The 23760-nt window shown below is 38.2% G+C and overlaps 3 protein-coding genes across 11 annotated transcripts; 2 read left to right on the top strand and 1 right to left on the bottom strand.

The window, feature by feature from the left end:
• Nucleotides 1-8388: 8388 nt before the first annotated feature.
• Nucleotides 8389-12447, top strand: LOC125190224 (heterogeneous nuclear ribonucleoprotein 1-like). Of its 6 annotated transcripts, XM_089059517.1 has the most exons (6): nucleotides 8397-8455; nucleotides 8572-8669; nucleotides 8746-8853; nucleotides 9171-9397; nucleotides 9696-10890; nucleotides 11953-12447. In XM_089059517.1, the coding sequence occupies exons 4-6, from the start codon at nucleotides 9176-9178 to the stop codon at nucleotides 11964-11966; spliced, it is 1431 nt and encodes a 476-aa protein (XP_088915643.1). In that variant the 5' UTR covers nucleotides 8397-8455; nucleotides 8572-8669; nucleotides 8746-8853; nucleotides 9171-9175; the 3' UTR covers nucleotides 11967-12447. The 6 variants fall into 6 exon arrangements, with proteins under 6 accessions (XP_088915646.1, XP_088915644.1, XP_088915643.1 ...); XM_089059520.1 differs by lacking the exon at nucleotides 8572-8669 and having other exon boundaries at nucleotides 8389-8455; nucleotides 9176-9397; XM_089059518.1 differs by lacking the exon at nucleotides 8572-8669 and having other exon boundaries at nucleotides 8389-8455.
• A 1171-nt stretch (nucleotides 12448-13618) lies between these two features.
• Nucleotides 13619-18031, top strand: TRN1 (tornado 1). Its single transcript, XM_048082789.2, has 2 exons — nucleotides 13619-16452; nucleotides 16540-18031. The coding sequence occupies exons 1-2, from the start codon at nucleotides 13735-13737 to the stop codon at nucleotides 17917-17919; spliced, it is 4098 nt and encodes a 1365-aa protein (XP_047938746.2). The 5' UTR covers nucleotides 13619-13734; the 3' UTR covers nucleotides 17920-18031.
• Nucleotides 18032-18408: 377 nt separating this feature from the next.
• On the bottom strand, nucleotides 18409-21117 carry LOC125186431 (uncharacterized). 4 transcript variants are annotated; one of them, XM_048082791.2, is made up of 2 exons: nucleotides 20069-21117; nucleotides 18409-19953 (listed from the first exon to the last, which is right to left on the bottom strand). In XM_048082791.2, exon 2 carries the CDS (start codon nucleotides 19927-19929, stop codon nucleotides 18640-18642), a length of 1290 nt encoding a protein of 429 aa, XP_047938748.1. In that variant the 5' UTR covers nucleotides 19930-19953; nucleotides 20069-21117; the 3' UTR covers nucleotides 18409-18639. The 4 variants fall into 4 exon arrangements, with proteins under 4 accessions (XP_047938748.1, XP_047938749.1, XP_047938751.1 ...); XM_048082792.2 differs by having other exon boundaries at nucleotides 20770-21117; XM_048082794.2 differs by having other exon boundaries at nucleotides 20898-21117.
• Between the last annotated feature and the right edge of the window lie 2643 nt (nucleotides 21118-23760).

The raw sequence follows: 23760 nt of genomic DNA, 5'->3' as shown, positions 1-23760 counted from the left end.
CGTGTAAGTTGTTCTGCGACAATAAGGCGGCGATTAGTATATCTGAAAATCAGTCCAGCATGACCGTACAAAACATGTCGAGGTGGATCGACATTTCATCAAGGACAACATAGAAGCCAAGACAGTGGAACTTCCTTTTGTGAGATCTGAAGACCAATTGGTGGATATTCTCACAAAAGCGGTTGATACTAAAAGCTTTCATGAAGTATTGGGCAAGTTAAGAATGGGTGATCCCGTTACTTAACTTGAGGGGGAGTGTTGGAAAGAAATCAATTAAAGAAGGGAAGATTTGATGATCACGTAAATTAGGAAATTGCTGATTTTGTGTATTAATCAAGTCTTGCCATGTTTATGACTTTCCCAAGCCTATTTAAAGAGGGCGTGTATATTTTGATTTGTATCAAGAATGAATATCAAAATCGATAATTCAATTCAACAAAGAAGAAGAGGCCATATTGAAGAAAAAACGTGATTTACAATGTGGAGAAGTTGAATAATGTGGGGTAAGAGTTAATGTTATTGGTACAGGTTAGGCTGAGATTCTTAACTCAGACCGCCAACTGTCAAATGTTGTATGAATCCAATCCCACTTAATCTCTCTCTTTTCTATTCCGCAACCAACCAATTTTTGGATTCTCTTTTAGATTCTGTTCGGCTTTCATATTTTTTTTGGTCTGATGATGTACCCAAATTTTCTTTTTCATACTGTATTAGAAATGGGTCACTCACCCCTTAAAAGGCTTCATAAGGGGGAGGGTTATCCACACTTATATAGATTAGATTGGATCATCACCAAGTCGATGTGGGACAGAATTTAGAGAATTTAACACGCCCCCTCACGTGTGGGCCGGAAAGGACATCGGTCTTCCATCACGTGGGTAGGCAATGCAAGAGATAAGAGAGAACCATCATCGATGTGGGCCGGAAAGGACATCGGTCTTCCACTCGTGAGGTAGATAAGAAATAAAGAGAAATCCATCATCGACTTGGGCCCGCTCTGATACCATATTAGAAATGGGCCACTCACCCCTTAAAAGGCCTCATAAGGGGGAGGGTTATCCACACTTATATAGATTAGATTGTATCATCACCAAGTCGATGTGGGACAGAATTTAGAGAATTTAACAGGGATCAAGACGCGGGGGTTGCAGGTGACGAGCCCGAGCCCATTCGGTGGCGGCGGAGGGAAGGGTTTTGTGCGGCAGCTGTCGCTGAAGGAGATGGAGATGTCGGAGGATTACACGTGCGTGATCAAGCACAGCCCCAATCCAGAAACTAAACATATCTACGATGACTGCATTTTGGATGATTACGATCCAAAATTGGATCTTTCGCAGCCCCAAACTGGTATTAGCTTTCCTTTTCCATTTAATGTTTATCCATTGTTGGGACAGATCATGTTTTTGGCTTTCCGTTTCAAGGAGGTGGAACTGTGGGGCAATTTGAGAGGTAGAGGAAGGAAGAAGATGAAAGATGAGAGTAAGAAGATGAAATTGAAGTATAGAAATAATTAGAGAATTAATTAGGGAGTAAAAAATCATAATAAAGTTTAATTTGGTCAAAATTGGAGTTGACCGTTAGTTTTTAACGGAAATGTTGACGGAGGACTAAAATGATCAAAGTTCTATATGTGCAGGACCAAAAAATCCAAAAGATAATGTTTAAGACCAAAAACGTAAAATGGTCATATGTTCAGGACCAATTTTGGCATTTACTCTAAATATAATGTACCTACTTCTCAAGAGCTGTATTCTTGTTAACTTAAGATTATAGTAAAATACAGTAGGTTGTGATTATGTATTTCAAAACCATCAATCTTCTATCATTCAAAATAAAGCTCTTAAAAGAAAGCACAATTTGAATATCTTAGGAGTAGATATATATGACGTCATCTACAGCTCAAAGAGCCAAGAAAAATAAACAAATGAATTCAATTGAAAAGAGCCTAGACAATGTCGCTCTCATTTCATATTGGGATCAGCTAATATTTCAAGAGTCCCCTTGGTCATTAACAACTAACGGAAACACAAGATTTGGTCATCATGCCAAAATCGTGATGATAAAGAAAAAGTAGAAATGCATTCCAGACACCAAAAGTTTAGGAACCTGCATATCAGGATACAACACTGGTGGGCAGCGGCGGATCAAGAAATTTTCATTCGGGGGTGCAATAAATAGATATATAATACGCTATTTTACATAAATTAGTTGTGAAAGGTTTGATTCATTTTTGAAAAATATTTTGTTATACAATTATCATATAAATAACAAAAAAAAATAATAAAATAGAGTAGCATAAAAAGAGGGGAAAAAAACGAAAATTAAAAGAGAAACTTAAAAATGTGCAAAAATGAAAGTAAAAAAAACTTAAAAATGAGCAAAAATGAAAGTAAAAAAATTAAAAATATTTTGGTATACAATTATCATATAATTAAAAAAAAAAAACAATAAAATAGAGTAGCAGAATGAAAAGTAAAAGAGAAACTTAAAAATGAAAAAAATACGAAAAGTAAAAGAGAAACTTAAAAATGAGCAAAAATGAAGTAAAAAAACTTTAAAATGAGCAAAAATGAAAGTAAAAAAATTAAAACACATATCTGCGCCGCTGAGTTTCGATACCTAGCTCTCCGAATTAACAATGGCTACATTCTACCACTCCACCAACAAAGCTTTAGATTTTTAATCGGCTCAATATATACTAAAACACAAAAATATGGGGGTACAATTGTACCCCCTTGTTATACATTGGATCCACCACTGCTGGTGGGTATTGGGATTTGGGATGATACATAGTATCCAAACGAGAGATTTCGAAATATAGATCTCACTTCGCTGACCTTTCGAGATAAGAGATTAAATTCGCTAACCTTTCGAAAAATGAGATCAAGGCATGCGAATTTTTCTAAATAAGGGATTTTCACTTTTATATTTTTTCTCTTATTTTTTCTTATTATTTTTCAATATTTATAAATTGACCAAGCTACCCTTCACATTTTGACCAATTTCTCAAAAATTGTTATACACAGTTTTTCTAAAACATAAAATAGGGGACTATGTACACAAATTTTCTACTTTTTGAGAATATGTATGTAGGGGTGCACTATGATAAATAAGTGAAATTATATCAAAAAATCAGAGCAAATCTCAGCCTTTGGATCCTTAGATTGGATGGTTGTGATAATAATATTCCGAGCTACCTTATTACACTAAAAGCGTTACATTATTAGTCGAGTTATATTATTAGACTACACAATCTACATTATTAAATGGCACGTGGCATTAATCTAACAGTTACATCACAAGATCCAATGACTGAGATTTGCTTTGATTTTTTATAGAGTTTCACTTATTAATTTGATCACATCCCTATGTATATATATGCAGACGGTATGTAGGCCGAACAAAAAATAACAATTACCTTGTACAAAGGTACATATGCAATTGAGGGATAGTCAGCGGGAAAAGTAGAATGGAGGCGGAGGCGGTGAAGAGGCAGCGGGAAGAGGAGGGTGTAGGCGGAGGAGGCGGTGAAGAGGTGGTGGAAAGAGGAGGGTGTAGGTAGGCGGATGCGGCAGGAAGTGGAGGGTGGAGGCGGAGGAGGCGAAGTGAAGGGTTGAATTTTTGAAGTGGAGCACAAATCTTTTGGTTTGGAGGTGGAGCATAATTTTGAATGAATTTTTGAGAAATTGGTCAAAAAGCGAGGGGTAATTTGGTCAAATTATAATTATTGGGAGAAAAATAATAAGAAAAACTAAAAGAAAATAATATGAAAAAGTGAAAAACCTTATTCTGAAATATTCGCATGCATCAATCACATTTTCTGAAATCACATATTCCGAAATCTCTCTATCCAAATCCACCATAACCTAAGGTGTTCCTTGAGAAACCAAAAGTGTCTCTAGACAACCCATTACCAATACAAGTCTACAGAAGAGCCCACACATAGGGCAGGAACAGACATGCCTGAGGTTCCAGAACCACCGGTTCCAGTTCCGGAAACCAGGGCCTAACCTTGAGCGTATTTTGCAGTTACGGTTATGGTTCGAAAACTGCCAGTGCCTGTTTCAGTCCTGAACCGGCTGTTTTTCGCGGTTCAGTTCGGTTCCGAATCGCCAGTTTCCAACATTTTTTTGGCAGTCTCGGTTCGGTTTTACGATTTTCCGGTAGTTTTTCTCACTTCCGACACAGTTTCAGTTCCGAAATTTTGGAACCTGAACCGGCCCACGGTTCAAAAAGTAGCGGTTTTGATTCCATTTAAATCTCACGGTTCCAGTTCGGTACCATAACCACCGGTTACGATTTCGTGGTTAACCACCCGAACCATAAATCTTGGGCATCTCTAGGCAGGAAACACAAGATATCATGTTATTGTTGGTAAATAAACAAGGCAATCACAAATATGAAAGAGGATGAACACAAGGAATTGTTTACCCAGTTTGATACGATGTGTATCTACGTCTGGGGGTGATGCCAAGCCAGAGATTTCACTATATAATTTCCAGAATGATTTTACAATGAGGGGGCACCTCTATTTATAGGTAAAATAGAGAGCCATAATTCTAGTCAAACTAGGAAACATATCTCACAAGGAAACAAATCCTAAATATGTTAAGAGATATTTTAGGCTCCATAATTAACAGTCATGCCATATGCTCCGGAAGATGAACCAAGGTATGGAGCAACATGATCTGACTACAAGCCTACCTTCTTCATAGAAGATGGATAAAACTCTGAGTTGCCATTAAATTTCCTTTTAAACGCTGATGGATTAGCAGGTGTCTTCATTCTACAAAGGAACATAATGAAATAAGTATTTTCCATTGAAGATATACATACTGCACTCCAAATTTCTTACACTCAGCAGTAACAATCTCTAGCAAATAAGACATTTAGTGAGCTAATATCCCTTCCACAAGCAGTGAAATTTATTTGACTACAGCACTTCAGCAAAGATTCTTACAGAATCATAAATAACACAAGTTAATGAATGCTATTTGACAGGGATTTGTAGCCTTTGATCTTTTATAGTAGATCATTGATATCACAAGTCCAGAAGCTATTTGACAAATATTTTTACAAGTTCATGAAAGAAAATAGCTAGCCTCCAATTCAAAAGTGAGATAAGACCTATGTGGGAAAACATCTACAACAAGTAACTCCAGGTTGACGATGTCATGATACATATTATTATAAGCCATATCCAATATTTACAATCATATAGAGCACATAATGACAAAACTCCTTAAGATTAGCCTAAATACAAAAGCTTAGTGAGTATTTACAAGTTACAACCCATTCAACTTCAAAATGCACCAACATTAAGAGGGTGGTGCCCACATATAATATTACCAATGACTGACGAAACTCTTCCCACTCTTACACACTTGTGAGAAAAGTTCTTTGAATTCATCACGTATGCTTGCAGTAGGGGCTCATTTTCAACTCCATTGTTAGGTACAATCCATTTTTCTTCTCTAATATTAGCGTTTTTCATTTCAATCTTACTTTTATCCACAATTTATTTCACTATTTTAATGATTTTTTTCTCTTTTAGTTTTCAATTTAGAATACAGTATATAATTGTTACGCAACCTACAGATAAAGGAAGAATTGAGACATTTAGAAATAGAATAATATATTAAAATTAAATAAATAATAAAATGAATTTTAGCCAAATTTTGCAACTAAAAAATGTTGCAATAAGGCTGGAAAATCATCCACAAGCTCAGGGCAGAGCGTTGCGCTTGCAACTGATTTTCCAGCAATGTACAATAAGGTCACAAAATTTAGCTGCTCCGGTGGCTGCATTTTGTGACTTTATGGTAGATAGCCTTACCCATTAAAATTATTTAATTTATCATAATTATCTCAATTAAAAAAATAACTATTGTGATAAACTAAACATGCATTGACTACCTATCACGAAAGGTTGCAGTGTCAGTCTGCATATTTTCTTGCCTTAAGGAAATAAAAAATACCAGTGTGGTATTGTACTAAACGAATCTAATAATGACATAGTCTTTATTGCTATTTACTGAAGGACGAGACCTCAATATATTTAACTTTGAGCATACATAAAGAAGTAGTACATCATTTTAGAAGATAGAAAACAAATCAAAACTAAACAAGCACCTTACCATTCGACCCAACTTCTGAGATGGCTCAAGTCATCGATGAAGTACTCTGTTCAGATGGTGAAATTCGAACACCAACTTCTAATTCATGATCTAAGGCGCCATTTATTACTAGCATATATCTTTGGTAATAAAATTGTAGTATGATTGTATATGTACATAATAGTTTTAAGTTCAAATCACAATTAGAATACATAAAAATGGGACATAGAAATCTTTCAAATATAAATAAGTAAAAATGTTGAAGTTAATACTCTCTTTGTACCCTATTAACGGTACATTTTTGCCATTTTCGTCCATTCCCATTAATTGTCGATTTTCACTTTTTTATCATAGATAGTAAATAAGTCTCACATTCTACTAACTCATTTGACATTTTATTATAAAACTTATTCCGTCCCAGAAAGTTTGTCCCACTTCTTTTTTTCACTCGTTTGGAAAAAATAATATTCCATCTGTCCGCGAATAGAAGTCTTATTTCTTTCTAGCACAGATTTTAAGAAATATTAATGATATGTGTGTGGAATGAGTTAGTGGAATGTGAGACCTTTTTACCATTCATAGTAATTATGAACCTCTTATTCGCAGACAAACCAAAATAAAAAAATGAGATTCTTATTCGCGGACGGAGGGAGTAATAAATAGTTAAACATGAGAGAGCGTAAAGTAAGAGAAAGACTAATGTAAGTAAGGCTATTTTTTACGGAGTACATTATACTCACTTTTTTTTATTACTCTCCCCATTTTAACTATATATTATTGTACTTTTATTTGTGCAAAACGAGTGCAAAAGGGGAAGTGGGACAAACTTTCTGAAATAGAGGGATAAAAGTGGATTTATATTCCAATTAGAGCATCTGCATCGCGTCTCGATACGGGCTCGATCTCATCTCGGAGAGACGAGACCGCATCGAGACAGTGATGCAAGCCTCCATCTCGTCGCCGTCTTGTCCCATGTCTCGCCCGGGAGATGCAGCTGGCGAGGTCCCGTTCGTCTGTGACGCCCACTCGCCGGCCCGCAAGTGGGCGTCGTTTATATCCGTTCAAAATGTTTTTTTTTGTTTTTTATTAAATTCCGTAAAAAATCAAAAAATAAAAAATTCCCAAAAATTACTAGCCGTTTTTTTTTTCAAATTTTTAGGCTTTTTTTTTTCTATTTTTTTTAAGCCCCAATCAATTCTATAAATATCAAATCATTCCCACAAATTATCCACCATAAAAAAACTCTCTATTCTCACTCAAACACTCTACATTCTTCATCTCAAAACATTATTCTTCTCCCAAATTTTAATCCATTTATGGATCCATTTGAGCAAATGCGTCGAATAATGGAAGAATCGCTACAAGAAGATCGACGTAGGGAGGAAGGAGGAAGCCGCGGCGCATCAAAAGCGACTCCGAAAATACATCCATCGTGACTGGACATGCCCAAGGTTTACCGAACCGGCAGTTAAAACCGAAACCATAACCGTCGGTTACGGTTCCGAACCGAAACCGTCGATTTTTGAACCGTGGTTCGGTTTAGGTTAAAAAAAATTTGAACCGAAACCGTGCGGAACCGCCGGTTCCGAGCGGTTCCAAACCGGAACTGCAAAATTCAGGCGGTTCGGAACCGTGAAAAACCATAAAAAACCGTCGGAAAACTATCGGTTCTGAACCGAAACGGAAACCGATGATTTTGGAACCGGAACCGTAACTGCAAAACACCCTCGCGGTTCGGTTTCGGTTCAACAATTTCCAAAACCGGAACCGCCGGTTCCTAAACCATGGGCACCTCTAATCGTGACCGGGAGGAAGCCGCCGCAAGGTTGGTACGCGATTACTTCTGTGAGAACCCGGTATGGGGGGAGATACCTGCTTCTTTGCCTCCATTTTTTTTATGATTTGAGTTTTGAGATTTTGAATTTAACTATACAATTTTTAAGTATTTTAAATTATGTCTTTTTTATTTTTTGTTTAAAGATTTTAATTAATGTGCTTTTTATATTTTTTTAGGATTTTAAATTGTAATTTTCTTTTATTTAATAAAACGTGTTTTTATTAATTGAATTTGTTGAAAATAAAAAATAAAAAATGAAATTGAATGAATAGTTAAGTGATGAGATGGTTAAAAAATGGAGGAATGCATATGTTCTCTCTTAGTTGGGACCTATGAATAATGAAAGAATGAGACGGTATTGAGACGAGGATGCGGAGATAAGACGGATGGCCTCACCGAAATGGACATATTAAGAACGAAAAGTCATACTCCATGTTTTTAAAAAATAAGATAAATGTGTATGTAGTTACAACGCAAGACATGATTTACATAGACATTTTGGGTGAGAATTCTTTTTATGCTTCCCTATGCGAGTTTTTATGCGGAATTGTAAATTATATCTTCTCTCAACTAAGCTAAAGAATTCCATTTCTTCTGATTTTGTTTTTGTTTAAAAAGGAGTGGAATAACCGAGAAAAAGAAAAGGAAGAGAAGGACCTTTTTCATTCCTCTGATTAGATCTTTGTTTAACTCTAATTTTTCTTATTCTTTCAATGGTGAGGAACCAACTGACATTGATGATTTGATTCTGTTTTGTGTATTTGTCTGATCTCCGTCAATTCTGCGTTTCAGCTTTCCAAATATTGAATTTTGATTGATGAAGGATCCGATGAATTTACATTAAATCCTTCGTTGTGATCACTGATTGCTACCGGATTCCTGCCTGATTTTCTGGATAAGGTGTGCCTTTTTCTTCTTTGTTCGATGAATGAAGGATGCAATCATTTTATTGTAAATCCTGCATTTCCTATTTGATCACTGGCTATTTGTTTATTCTCGGATCTATTAGATTTAGCTTTAGATGATGATCAGTAGTACCGGTGGAATTTTCAATTCCTCTGTGTTCTCGCAACAATTATATAGTTTGATTCGATTCTGACAGTATTTAATTAGTAATTGGATTAATGCTGAATAGGGAGATATTTATTCTTTTAATTGTAGTCTTTTTTGTGATTATTTCTCCATTCATGCTCTATTTTACATTTTCTTTATTTTAGAAAAGATGGAGGTGGATCAAGGTAAGCTCTTTATGGGTGGGATTTCTTGGGAAACGAATGAGGATCGTCTTAAAGATTATTTTGAAACATATGGGGATGTTGTGGAGGCAGTGATCATGAGAGACCGAACCACAGGTCGTGCTCGTGGCTTTGGCTTTGTTGTCTTTGCAGACCCTGCCGTTGCTGAGAGGGTGGTTAAGGAGAAGCACATGATTGATGGACGAACTGTAAGTTGGTTTGGCCGCATTATGTGGAGATTAGAATGCATTAGAAAAACTCAACTGTGTTCACCAAATGATAGCTGTTTGTCCGAACCAATGCCTTGGTAAAGTAAAAGTTAATTCGTTGATTGTTAATTTTACTACCTTATACAATGCAAACGTTTCCTGTTTTAGCTTATAGCCAGAAACGGAAGCCAATTGAATCTTTTAGACCTTGTAGGTTTGCGTTTCTCGATTCTTCTGTTGATGCAATTTGCAGCTGTCTCACTTTTTGGTGCAAATCTTTCATTTTATTTTCTACCAGGTGGAAGCCAAAAAAGCTGTTCCTAGGGATGACCAGAACCTTATAAACCGGAACAGTGGCAGCATGCAAGGTTCACCAGGACCTGGACGCACTAAAAAGATATTTGTAGGAGGATTAGCATCTACAGTCACTGAGAATGATTTTAAAACTTATTTTGATCAGTTTGGTACCATAACAGATGTTGTGGTGATGTATGACCACAATACGCAGAGACCAAGAGGTTTTGGGTTTATAACATATGATTCGGAGGAGGCAGTAGATATGGTGTTGCATAAAACTTTTCATGAACTCAATGGTAAAATGGTTGAGGTAAAGCGAGCAGTTCCTAAAGAATTGTCCCCGGGAGCCAGCCGGAGCCCACTTGTTGGTTATAACTACGGGTTTACTAGACCCAACAATTTCCTGAATAACTATGCCCAGGGATATAATCTTAGCCCAGTTGGAGGTTATGGAGTTAGGATGGATGGTAGGTATAGTCCTCTAGCTAGTGGTAGAGCTGGTTTCTCACATTTCGGTTCTCCTGCATATGGACTTGGTGTCAATATGGAGCAAGGTTTGGGTGGTGGCTTTGGAGGGGGCTCTAACTTCAACAGCAACCTAGGCTATGGCCGTGTTCTGAACCCGTATTTTGCCAGTAACCAGAGCAGGTACAACACACCAATTGGTTTCAATACAAGTAACAGCAGAGGTGAATCTTTTCTAAACTCTTCACCCAGAAGTGTATGGGGAAACGGTGGACTTAATGCTTCCCCAAATGGTGCCGGTTCTGCTTCATACTTTGGTTCTGGAAGTGGTGGTTTCGGAGTCTTCGGAAACAATGGAACAAACTGGGGTACTTCCCCTGTTGCTGGGTCCCTCGGAGGAGGCTCTTCTGGCTACAATGGTGGAAACTTTGTCTACAGAGGTGGAGATAATAATTTTTCTGTGGGAGCAGGAGGATTTGGAAGAAACACTGGAACAGGTGTGGCTACAACATCTTCATTTCCTGCCTCAACTGGTGATTATGAGGGATCCTACGGGGACTTTTACCGAATTGGTTCTGTGTACAGTGACCCGACATGGCAAACTGCATCTTCTGAGCTCAATAATTCTAATTCGTTTGGCTATGGGCTTGGAAACCCAGAAGATGTTGCCGCTAAAGATTCTGAGGATTATGTGGTCGGATATGACCTTCCAACTAGGCAATCCAGTAGAGGTAATATTTCTTCTTCTTGATCTAAAGCTGTACCCCTCTTTATTTCCTTATATTAGTGCCTGAGCTTACCAATGTGCCTGGTCATCCAATTTATTTTCTTGATGCATATTTATCCTTTTATGTCATTGCAATGAATGGAACTCGTATGATATTACTTACTTTTCTGTCAACTGAATTCTATTTCATATTTTCATATGGGCTCCAAAAACATTGAGTGTAACATGGTGCTAAGTTTTTCTTGTATCGATCCACTTGTTAAAGCGTCCAAATTTTGAAAACTTGAACCTATAATTTTAGTTTGTTTAGGGATGGGTTAACTTTATAACAGTTGTCAGAAATAGACTTGTCTGCTGTTGTCTGATTCATTCACCATTAAGTGCCACATTGCAAACTCTTATTGAAGCTATCTATGGACCAAGCCTCATTTATTGGCACTTTTTCAATCACTCATTTTAGGCTGCTTTCACTGTCACAGTTTGCTTCAACTTAAATCTCTTCTTTGTTGTAGACCGCAGTCTGATTCATTTGCCATTTTTAGCTGCACATTCTAAAATTATACTCCCTCCATCCCATTAAATATGAAACATTGCTTTTCGGCACGGCATTTTATGCAGGATTGTTTTGTGAGTTAATGAAGAGAGAGTACTGAAAGAAAAAAAAAATAGAGATGATGTTGTTTCTATTTTAGGAAACATTTCATATTTAATGGGACAACCTAAAAAGGAAAACGTTTCATTTTAATTGGACAGAGGGAATAGTTGTTTGTGGGCAACCTTCATTTATTTGCACTTATGCATTCACTCATCTGAGGTTGCTTCAACTGAAATCTGTCACTGCATAAATAACAAACCAATTATTGGTTGAAAAGCATGAAGGTTATGGGCATTATTTAAGTTATCAAGAGATGAAGAAATTTATCTCTCTCTCTCTTGACTTACCCTGAGAATTGAGAAAAACTGATTGCTTAGAAACCTAAATAAACTTAGACGAGGATTGATCAATCATCGAATTGTGCTGAATGGTTTTGTCCGTAGAGCTAATCCTTGTCTCCACTTGCTTCAGGGATTGCTGCTTAGGAAACTTCAGAGGTATGAAGATAATGTAGGAGATGAGATTTTTGAGAAGTTGCGGGTTGTGAATTTCGTACGTATCCCCCACATGTATACACAAACAGATATATATCTCATGTCATTACAGAGAACTAACAGGGATGTTGGGTTGAAGCATAGATGTCAGAAGGATTTTGTGAAGGCTTTTGAAAATATACGATCAATATTTTGGTTGAGATGTATATCAGATTGCGGGAGGAGGATCCATACGAGTTTTGATTTGTTGTGAGAAGACGCAGTCAAGGTAGAGTTTTCTTCCTTTTTTGTATTCATTTTCCCCCTGTTTTTTGGCTCTAATGACTGGCTGAAATTTTCCTTTTTTTTTCTGGGATTTGTATTCGTCTCCAATTGTATGTGTGAATGCTAGCATGATATATAAAGAGGGAGTTTAAGCCTTGCTAGGTTTCCCTTCAATAAAAATACCGATATGATTATGCGTTGGAAATAAGTATCATAGTGTTAACTGTTTTATGTATTAACTTTTGATTGTAAAATCATCAAAAAATACGATGAGTACTGATCTTATATCTTTTAGTATGAGCTACTGAAGCTTATTTTCACAATTTATGAATTATTTTAAGGAGTTCATTACTTTGGCGAAAAAATCCCCTTGATTGATTCAGTCAAAAATGCGTGATTGACCAGAAAATTGATGGCGGTTTCAGTATTCGATACGTTGAAGAACATATACATATCGACTATCGTTGTTATATATCCAACATATATATCGGTTTTCTTGTACTCGAAGACAAAATATTTTGTAATGAAACAAGATGGATGTAAAATAGATGTAGATTGCGTAGTCAACGTTCTCTAATAACATTCCGCAAACGTAGTAGCACTGATGAGTTAATGCCTAAAGAGGAAGGAGTGTTCGGCGTGCAAGATTATATTCTATGCTTAAATATGTATTATGTTTGGTTCATGATATTCAATCTCATGACGTAATCTTAGATAGATAGTCATTTGATAATTAGTCATAGCAACCCCTCCCACTAATAATCTCATAACTTAATCTTAGATTATATGTTGCTACTATTTTATCTAGTAAACCAAACATCACCTAATGTGATAAAGAAGTGATGTGTGAGTCTGTGACATAATGATAACATGTACTCCCTCTGTCCCATTAAAATGAAATATTTTCCTTTTTTGTTTATCTCATTAAAAATGAAACGTTTCCTAAAATGAAAACATTTCTATCTCTACTTTTTCATCTCTTTTACTTTACTCTCTCTTTATTAACTCACAAAACACACTACATAAAAATCTGTGTCAATTCCCAAATGTTGCATATTTAATGAGACCGGGGGAGTATAATCTTGCATAATAATGATATATCACTGTTACAAAATCCCTTTGCATGCCATTTATTCTTTAATAAAGAAGAAAAGTTCCTTTGGTAAATCTTGCATAATAATGATATATCATTCTTATAATCCCTGGCATGACATTTAATCTTTTAGTAAAGAAGAAAATTTCTTTTTTCCCTTTTCCGCGTTGTCAGGATTCTTTGATTGCTGCAACGGGAAACAAAAGAAAGAAAATCCTAATCTCAATTAGTCAAAAAGGTTCAGGATTCCTTGTCTCAAATATAGACTCCCAATATCCTCTTTTCCTGTTTAAAAAGTCAAGCAAAGAATGACCAGTAAAGAATCCAAGAACAACAAACAAACTAAAACTCAATCAAACTCAAAACCAAACCAAAAAAAAATGCAATAACACCACACAAAAAATGGCAGACTTCAAAGATCTGGAATGGGCAGCGCAAGGGCTGGAATCCGGCAGCCTCGACGTCGACACTGTCTCTTTCACCCTATCGGAGCCACCTTCATCTTGTTTTCAAGAAACAGCAAACTCCATCAACTTAAACATATCCAAAAACAGCCTCACACGCTTCCTCAAACTCCTCACAAATCCAACATTGAGAAACATAGAATTCCACCTTATGCAATGGGAGCTGCAGGAAATGAAACATCTCCGAGAGCTGCTCGAAACCAACCCCAGCATCGCCCGCCTCGCCTTCAAGAGAAACACCTTCAACACAATCTGTTTCTCCGAGCTGTCGGAGGCTCTGAGAGACAGCAAATCCGTTAAGGGAATAGTGCTCACCGAGTCAGGCATTGGGCCTCAGGGTGGTGCAGCCCTCGCGGCCGCGCTGAGGGACAATCGCAGCTTGGAGGAGCTGCGGATATGGGAGGACTCCATCGGCTCCAAGGGGTCCGAGGAGCTCTCCAAGATGATCGAGCTCAATTCGTCTCTCAAGGTCCTCACTATCTTCGACTCCAAGCCGGCCACTGCCACGCCTCTCGTCTCGGCTGTTTTGGCCAGGAATCGATCGACGGAGGTCCGCATTTGGAGCGTTGATCACCGCGGAAGAAGCTGTAAAATGGTTGAGTTTGCACCTGAGAACTCCACTCTTCGGGTGTACCGCTCGGATGTATCTGGGGCGTGCCATGTAGCTTGTGCGTTGGGGCGGAACACCACCGTGAGGTCTCTAGACATGAGTGGCGTAAAGCTGAAGTCGCGGTGGGCCAAGCAGTTCCGTTGGGTGCTCGAGCAGAACCAGACGATTAGAGAGGTGAACCTATCGAATGCGTACCTCAAGGACAAGGGTGTGATCTACGTTGCGGCCGGACTCTTCAAGAACCGGACGTTGGAAAAACTCTGCCTCGATGGGAACTCCTTCGGTGGGATAGGCGTCGAGCATTTGCTCTGCCCTCTCACGAAGTTCTCGCCTCTGCAGAATCAGGCCAACACGACCTTGAAGTCGCTGTGCTTCGGGGGCACGAGGACCAGGATTGGCAATGCAGCAACGCTTGTGCAGATGCTGAGCAGCAACGAGAGCGTCATGTTCTTGGGCATACACGACGACAACAGCCTCAAGGCGGGAGATATTGTCCAGCTCTTCAGGAGCTTGGCCAGGAACGCATCTCTCAGGCGCCTGTCCCTGCAGGGCTGCAAAGGGGTGAAGGGCGATGCCGTCTTGCAAGCCATAATCGAGACGTTGAACGTGAACCCTTGGATAGAACACATTGATCTTGAGAGGACGCCTCTCCATGTTTCTGGTCAAGCAGAAGCTATATATCAAAGATTGGGTTACAACAACAGCCAAGAAGACACTGAACCCGAACCTGAACCCGGGATCGATGTGTTGAAAGACTTGGAGATGACTGTGCCCAAATGCGCTAGGGTGTTCCTCTGTGGTCAAGAATATGCAGGTAAATCTACTCTCTGCAATTCAATATCGAACAACATTTCGCCTTCGAAGCTGCCATACTTGGATCACGTGAGGACTCTGGTGAACCCGGTGGAGCAGGCCATTAGGATCAAAACGTGCAGGGACGAAGACACCAAGATCTCGATATGGAATCTTGCAGGGAAGCACGACTTCTATTCACCCCACGATCTCATGTTTCCCGGGCATGGAAGCCCGTGTTTGTTCCTCATTGTGTCCAGCTTATTCAGGAAGTCAAGTAATAGAGAGCCAAAAACCCCTAGTGAGATAGAGGAAGACATCCAATACTGGCTAAGATACATAGTCTCCAACTCGAGACGAGCAGCTCAGCAGTGCATGCTTCCCAGTGTGACAATCGTGCTAACTCACTCGGACAAAATGGATCATCAGTCTGACAGCAGCTTCGGGGGCATTGTGACTGTTATCCAAAGACTGAGAGATAAGTTCCCAGGCATGGTGGAAATTTATCCGAACGTGTTCACGGTGGATGCAAGATCATCAGCATCGGTCAGTAAACTCAGCCATCATGTCCGTAAAACAAGCAAGATGATTCTTGAAAGGGTTCCTCGGGTATACCAGCTCTGCAACGATGCTGCAGAGCTGTTAACAGAATGGAGACGCGAGAACCACAACAAGCCAGTGATGAGGTGGAAGGAGTTCGAGGATCTATGCCAAGTCAAGGTTCCGTCCCTGAGAATCCGTTCAAGACATGACAACAAAGACAAGGTAGAGACAAGGAGGAAAGCAGTGGCTACGAGTCTGCACCATATTGGAGAGGTCATTTACTTCTATGATCTATGCTTCTTAATCTTGGATTGCGAGTGGTTTTGTGGTGAGGTACTCAGTCAGCTAACAAGATTAGACACCAGGAAGCAAGGCATGACTGAGAGGAATGGATTCGTATGCAGAAAAGATTTGGAGAAGATTCTGATTGCGAGCTTACAAAGTAACACACCTGGAATGGGGTTGAATGTCTTTGAAAATCTAGAAGCTAAAGATCTAATACAGATGATGCTGAAATTGGAGCTTTGCTGTGAAGTAGATCCATTAGATCCAAATTCAGCGCTGCTGATTCCGTCCAGCTTGGAAGAAGGCAGGAGGAGACCTCAGAGATGGCAGCTAAACTCCCCGGAGGCTAAATATGTAGGAAGACGCCTTCAATGTGATGACTCAAGCCACATGTTCCTCACACCAGGTTTCTTTTCACGCCTACAGGCAAGTTCGACTAGGTCCTCTTGCATTTTCGCACTCTGTCCTCTGTTCCTATTATCGTAGAAATATAATTGTGTTGCTCAAATCTAGGTACATATGCATAACAAAATCATGGAGTTGAAGAATCAGTATGGAGCATCATACACTCTCGAGAAGTACCTCATCGTAATAAACATAAACGGGATCCATGTCCGTGTAGAGCTTCAAGGAGAATTAGGTTATTCCATTGATGTGCTAGCATGCTCCACGAAAAGCACAACGGAAATGCTCAGGCTCTTTCAGCAGCTCATAATCCCAGCAATACAGAACCTCTGCCTAGGCATCACCATGATGGAGTATGTTATTCGCTCTGAATGTGTGAAAAATCTTATACCTCCGAGGAACCGGAGGAACCAATTCGTGCCTCTGCAACAGTTAAAGCGGGCACTGCTCTCAGTACCTGCTGACAGCATATATGATTATCATCACACGTGGGATCCAATCGTGGATTCAGGAAGCCAGATTTTAGGACCTGGTTTTGATCTTGCTCGAGATTTGCTGTCAGATGATGATTTCAGAGAAGTGCTACACAGCCGGTACCATGACCTGTATAATCTTGCTATGGAACTCCAAGTGCCAGAGGAGAACAGCACCGAGCATCGTACAGCTGCCTCTGAAGAAATAGCTAGCTCAGTTGATCCAACGTTTGTCGGGATAGCCAAGGGTGTTGAAGCAGTTCTGCAAAGGCTAAAGATCATCGAGCAAGAAATCAGAGACGTGAAGCAGGAGATTCAAGGCCTTAGATATTATGAACACAGGCTTCTGATTGAGCTGCATCGCAAAGTGAACTACCTGGTGAACTACAATACGCAGGTCGAAGAGAGAAAAACACCAAACATGTTCTATTTTGTGAGAACTGAGAACTACTCCAGGAGATTAATTACCAGCTTCATATCAGGCATGAGAGCTCTCCGGTTGCAAATGCTATGTGAATACAGGCGAGAAATGCATGTGGTTGAAGATCAGCTTGGGTGCGAACTCATGGAGGTGGATAACATCACCATGAAGTGCCTGGCTCCACATATGAAAAATTTCATGAAACTAGTTACATTTGCTCTTAAAATCGGAGCCCATTTGGCAGCAGGTATGGGGCAGATGATACCTGATTTGGGCAAGGAGGTTGCACATCTCATCGATTCCCCTATGGTCTATGGAGCAGCAGGTGCTGCAGCTGCCGGGGCTGCAGGAGTTGCTGTGGCAGGAAACACGAGTAGAACCATGAGCTCAAGAGAGGTACAGCAACAGCAACTCAGAGCAGCTCAACAATGGCTGATTGACTTCTTGAGAGAGCACGGATGCTCGACTGGGAAAGACATTGCTGAAAAATTTGGATTATGGCGAGTGAGATACAGGGATGATGGTCAAATCACGTGGATTTGCAGGAGGCATATGTACACCAGAGCATGTGAAATAGTCGAAGCCCCGATATGATGTATATTCCCTCAGTTGCAACTCTAGTTTTAAGCCTCAGGAGCTTGTTTGTTATCAGATGTTGGGTTCATGTTTCAAACTAGAATATCAACATAGTTTAGCAATTATACAAGGTAAGTAGCAGAAGCAAAATGGGAATTAGAGTTGAGATTTGTAAAATGCAATCAAATGGCCAAATGAAAGGAGACTAAAATGTCACCATTAATACACAGATTCGATCAATTATTTAAGTACTAAAAGTAAGATGATGAACATTATTAGAAATGGTCCACTCACCCCCTTAAAAGACGTCATGTCTTGCCTACCCACGTGATGGAAGTCCGATATGTCATTCCGGCCCACATGTGCAGGGTTAAATGTCTAAATCTTGTCCCACATCGACTTGGTGAAGATCCCATATAATCTATATGTGGAATCAGAGGCCTTATGAGGCCTTTTAAAGGGGGTGAGTGGTCCATTTCTAATAAACGTGATAGTAGCAAAAGGCCATTAAGAGTAAAGTGGCGAGATTAAACAGCAGAGGTCTTAAATGTACATTACAAGTAACTCAGATGGCACAAGACTCATACAACATACAAGTCAGTATCTTTTTTTATCATCTAATACATAGCCAGATAAAGTACACCACCAGATTACATTACATCTAAATGCTACTACTACCATCAGTCTCCATTTTAGTCACTAAAGTCACCTGTGTATCCTGGGAACCTCAACAATTGCTCAGAAGAAAGCTCTACTTCCATAAAATACTCGAGAGCCCGAGTTCTTCGATCCTGGAGTCTTCTGCCCAGAACTCGTTGAATTCTCTGAGCTGGTCGGCCCGTTTTCAAAGTCCATGGGAAGCTTCATTTTAGCTAAGGATTCAGTAAATTGCTGCATGCTCTTCATGTACATATCCACTATGTCCTGCTGAACCACCTTTGGCTCCGGCACTGTGATAACGGGCTTTGCAGATGTATCACTTGACACCCCACCTGATGCATTACTGTCCACATCAACTCCGTTGGCAATTTTTTCCTTGGATTTGTCTTTAGGAAGTGAAACGAGTTCCTCACCCGGAGATTTTGAATCTTTTAGAGTCTCAGAAGACTGAAAACTCACGGGAGCTGATGCAGAGGAACCTCCATTCGTTGATGTGCTGCTCGGAGGAGAATCAACCTTTGGGGTTGGTCTTGAACATGTAGTTCGCATCGAGAAACTTTCTTCATGCTGGACTTCAATCTCCGAGCTAACCTGATTCTCAGTATCAGAACTGACCAGGCTATCTGAACTTGGTGAGTCCACATTGCTACATGGCATCCCAAAATATTCTTCGACCATCTGGTGATTCTCATTTGCAACATTTGGGTCAGGAAACTCGATCTTATCCATATCATCGGGAACAGACTTGGTAGATTCAGTGTCCTTGGTCATTGAATCAGTCTCCACATATGTGGGTGGTGCCGGGATTGGAATGACTTCAGGTTGCACTCCAATATAAGTGACGGACAACTGAACGAATCCTGCGGGCGAGTGGAAGAGATCAGTTGAGGAAAGAGAGAACTCCTTTTCCAACTTACCATTGTTAAGGAAGACTTCAGATATAGGCACCAAAGCAAACCCAAGAAGCTGATCTTCAAGATAATTCCTCACCCTGCTTAACATCCATATCTCACATTTAAGGGAGGAATCAACTTTGCGAATATTGAGACTGAGATTCTCATTGAAAATCGGGTTTGCCCCACCACCATTGATGATCTTGGTAGAGACTGTCTTCTCAGGATCGCTAGTAAGACAAAGTTTAGCATAAACATCTTGTTTCTGATAGATGCAAATGTTGTGGATATCCCTAGCTTGGTGTATGTAGACCTCCAAAGCACCTACGAACTCCTCCAAGTTACCCACTGCACTTCCCTTCTTCTGGAAATTGATTTCCCTTGAAAAGTGGCTTGACTTGTCTGCAGTATGCTGTTTCTCAGACTCCGGGAAGGAGCTCTTGAGCGGTGAAACAACCAATTGAGGGGAGTCCATGAGTAGGGCTCAAAACAATAAAACCTGTGCACGAAGATGCAGGAAAAACTCGTTATATACTGCATTAGCTATTGGCAACATATAGGCTAACCTACCATCTACTCTTTTACGTTTTGTTCGAGATTACAAAGAATTATACCCGTATAAGTAAGACAAAAGATCAGCACACCATTCTTCCCATTCTCCACAAGTATTCTAGCAACAAGTTAAAACATAGTACTAGTATTTTCCAAGAAAGAAACTATATGAAAGATATCAATGACAAATGCAGATGGTTCTCAAAGAAGAGAGGACAAAGCCAGAGCTCAAGAAAGCATGTGTTCGGAAACGAGAAAGAATATGCTCTCTCCCTCCCATCAAAGATGACCCAATTTTCTTTTTGGTTTGTCCCAACCAAGATGACTCATAACTGAAAAAGAAACACCTTTATCGCTACTTTATTCACCCTCTCTTACTTTATTCTCTTCACTTAATACACAAAATAAATCCACATAAAATCCAGTGCCGCCCAAGGAAGAGGGGAGTAACAACTTAACAAGCCTATGGTAGAACAGTGATAGTCGAAAAGCAGTAGGAAACACACAACCCACAAAAGGGTAATTAAGAAGAAGTCATACAATCGTTTAAACAAACAAGTTATGATATGAAAATCTCACTTAAATCACCGAATCGACCAACCAAAAACGGAAGGAAATCAACACATGTAATTCCCGTAAGATCTTCCAATCATGTTCAACTCAAAAGCAAACGCCCCGAATCCTAAATATATAGACGAATTTAACCAAAAGCATCACAAATTGAATTCACCTAATACCAATAAAGCTACCATCTTTAACTCACATCAAGAAAACAGCACCACATACCACTCCCACACGAGCTTAGAATCATATCAAAATATCAACTACTACAATAATCAAACCTCCCCAAAAAAAATCAAGAAAAGGGGGCAAACAATGAATAGCTACAACAGTTAATAATTATCTCTGCTTTGCCTTTTATCCCCGAAGTCAAATCGATTTTTGTGCAGAATCTGAGGCTGCAATCCAAAGCAGGAAAAATATAGCCCTTTTGAGGAAACACAAAGAAAGCAGAGTGCTCGAGGTGTAGTAACAGTTGAAATAATAAATAAAAATGTTGTGATAAGATTACGGGATTGAAGCCTGTCGGAAATCCATGTCAGAATATTTATTTTATTCTGATAATTAATTGAGGCTCCTTCTATTCAATTGTGATTAAGAGCACCGGACTCAAACTCATTTTGGTATTGCAAATGTCATATCAAATACTCTCTCCATCCCACATTTGTAGTAACATTTAGTTATGGCACGAGTTATAAGAAATTGATGGAGTGTGTAATTAATGAAGTGAGAGGTGAAGTGTGTAATAAATGAAGTGTGTTGGTGGAGTGAGATGATGGAGTGTGTAATAAATGAAGTGAGATATGGAGTGATGATGGAGTGTGTAATAAATGAAGTGAGATGATAGAGTGAGTAATAAATGAAATGAGATGGTGGGTTCCTTTTTTACTTTTTCGTTTGTTATTTTTATTTCAATTTATTTTAATGTAGATAATGGCATTTGGATGTAATTTTAGTGAATAATAGGGTAAAATTTTATGTGCAAATATGGTAAATTCTAAATGTTACTCCAAATGTGGGACGAACTTTTATGGTAAAATGTTACTACAAATCTGGGACGGAGGGAGTATAATACTATTAAAAAGAATATTAGTTCTTATACTAAATTCAAACTTAAAAGAATATTCTCTATATTAGTTTCTCCGTCCTGACTAAGATGACACATTGCTTAGCCGGCACGGGATTTTAGGAGTTATTGGTTAAAGTGTTTAATTGGAGAGAGAAAAGGTGAGTGTAAGTATTAAAGTAGAGAGATAAAGAAAGATGGATATTTTAATAAGTGTAAAAAAAAGTGGTTGAGTGTATTAATTGGAGAGGGAAAATTTCCAAAAAGAAAATGTGTCATCTTAGTTGGAACAAACTAAAAAGGAAAACGTGTCATCTTAAGCGGGACGGAGGGAGTATATTTTTTACTCACAAAATTTGAAAAAAAATTGATTTGAGTTTAGTGTAAACCTAAAGATATATATTTTTTTTCCCAAAAATAAAAAATGAGATTAGTTTTAGAGTACTATTAGAGCTAATCACCTGTCTCATTTTAGGTGTTAGTATACCCTTGGAGATGGTCTAAGACCAGGTAACGAAATTGTTCCCCATCTAAGCTAGCAATCTGAGTTCGATTCCTGATGAATCCAATGAATTATTTATTATTTACTTTTATTCTCTGCCTGTTTTTTGTGTGTGTGAGCTGGTCAAGCGACAGAGAGGTTAATAATACCCGAAAAGGTCTAAGATTAAGTCCTTCGTGGCACGACCTTTAAATTTATGTTCATTTAACCATACAAAAAACTAAGACAAAAAAAACCTAAGACCAGTAACAAAGCCAGTAATTTTATATTGGAGATCCAAGTTTTAGATATCCCTCCGACCACCATTAGGAGTCTCATTTATTGGCGACGCAAGTTTTAAAAAATGTTAAGAAAAATGGGTTAAAAAAAGTTAGTGGAACCCTTCTTAAAGACCGAACTAGAGACCAAATTTAGGCCACTCATTTTTCTTAATCTTATGGTTATGATTAATTTAGAATTTATTTAATATTTTATTAAATAAAAACTTTTTAAATTTATTTTTTTAATTTTTTTTTAAAAATTTTTTTAAAAAAAATTAAGTTTTTTTTATTTATTTTTAATTTTTAATAAAAAAAATTAATTTTTTTTTTAGATTTTTTTTTTTATTCGATAAAAACTTGTTGGAGTAAATAATGAACTATATTCACTACATAATGAACTAAATGAATGTATGTTATGAAGTAATTTTTCGCATTCATTATATACTGAATTTACTTCAACTGAAAGATAATTATGTCATAACACATTATGAAGTAATAAAATAATAAAATGAAGTAATAAACTAATGCAATGAAGTAGTAAACTAATGAAATAAAGTAATAACATAACTGAATGAAGTAATAGCATGACTGAATGAAGTACTCCCTCCGTCCCATAAAAGTTGAGACAAAACTTTTGGGCACGGAGATTAAGAATTTATATTAAATAAATAGGAGAGATGAAAAAAGTAGAAAAAATAAGAGAGAGTAAAGTAAATGATGGAATAAAGTAAGAGTGATTAGATGTTTTGTCTTTAGTTAAAAAAGGAAATGACTCAACTTTGTTGGGACGGACTAAAAAGGAACACGACTCAACTTTTTTGGGACGGAGGAGGTAATAAACTAACGGAATGAAGTACTAAACTAATAGAATGAAGTAATAACATGATTGAATGAAGTGATAAACTAACGGAATGAAGTAATAACCCTAAACCCAACTGAAAGATAATTATGTCATAACACATTATGAAGTAATAAACTAATGGAATGAGGTAATAACATGATTGAATGAAGTAATAAACTAACGGAATGAAGTAATAAGTAACAGAATGAAGTAATAACAAGAATAAATGAAGTAATAAACTAACGGAATGAAGTAATAGCACGACTGAATGAAGTAATAAGCTCATAACAATAACATGACTGAATGAAGTAATAAACTAACGGAATGAAGTAATAACCATAAACTCAACTGAAAGATAATTATGTCATAACACATTATGAAGTAATAAACTAATAGAATGAAGTAATAGCATGACTGAATGAAGTAATAAACTAACGGAATGAAGTAATAAACTAGTAAAATGAAGTAATAGCATTAATAAATGAATTAATAAACTAACGGAACGAAGTAATAGCACAACTGAA

This window comes from Salvia hispanica, chromosome 5 (genome assembly GCF_029641045.1).
Source record: "Salvia hispanica isolate PSC_SH4W2 chromosome 5, Shi_PSC_v1, whole genome shotgun sequence".
Classification (NCBI taxonomy): domain Eukaryota; kingdom Viridiplantae; phylum Streptophyta; class Magnoliopsida; order Lamiales; family Lamiaceae; genus Salvia; species Salvia hispanica.
Note: the sequence above shows the minus strand (reverse complement) of the source record. Positions and strands in the feature narration are given on the sequence as shown.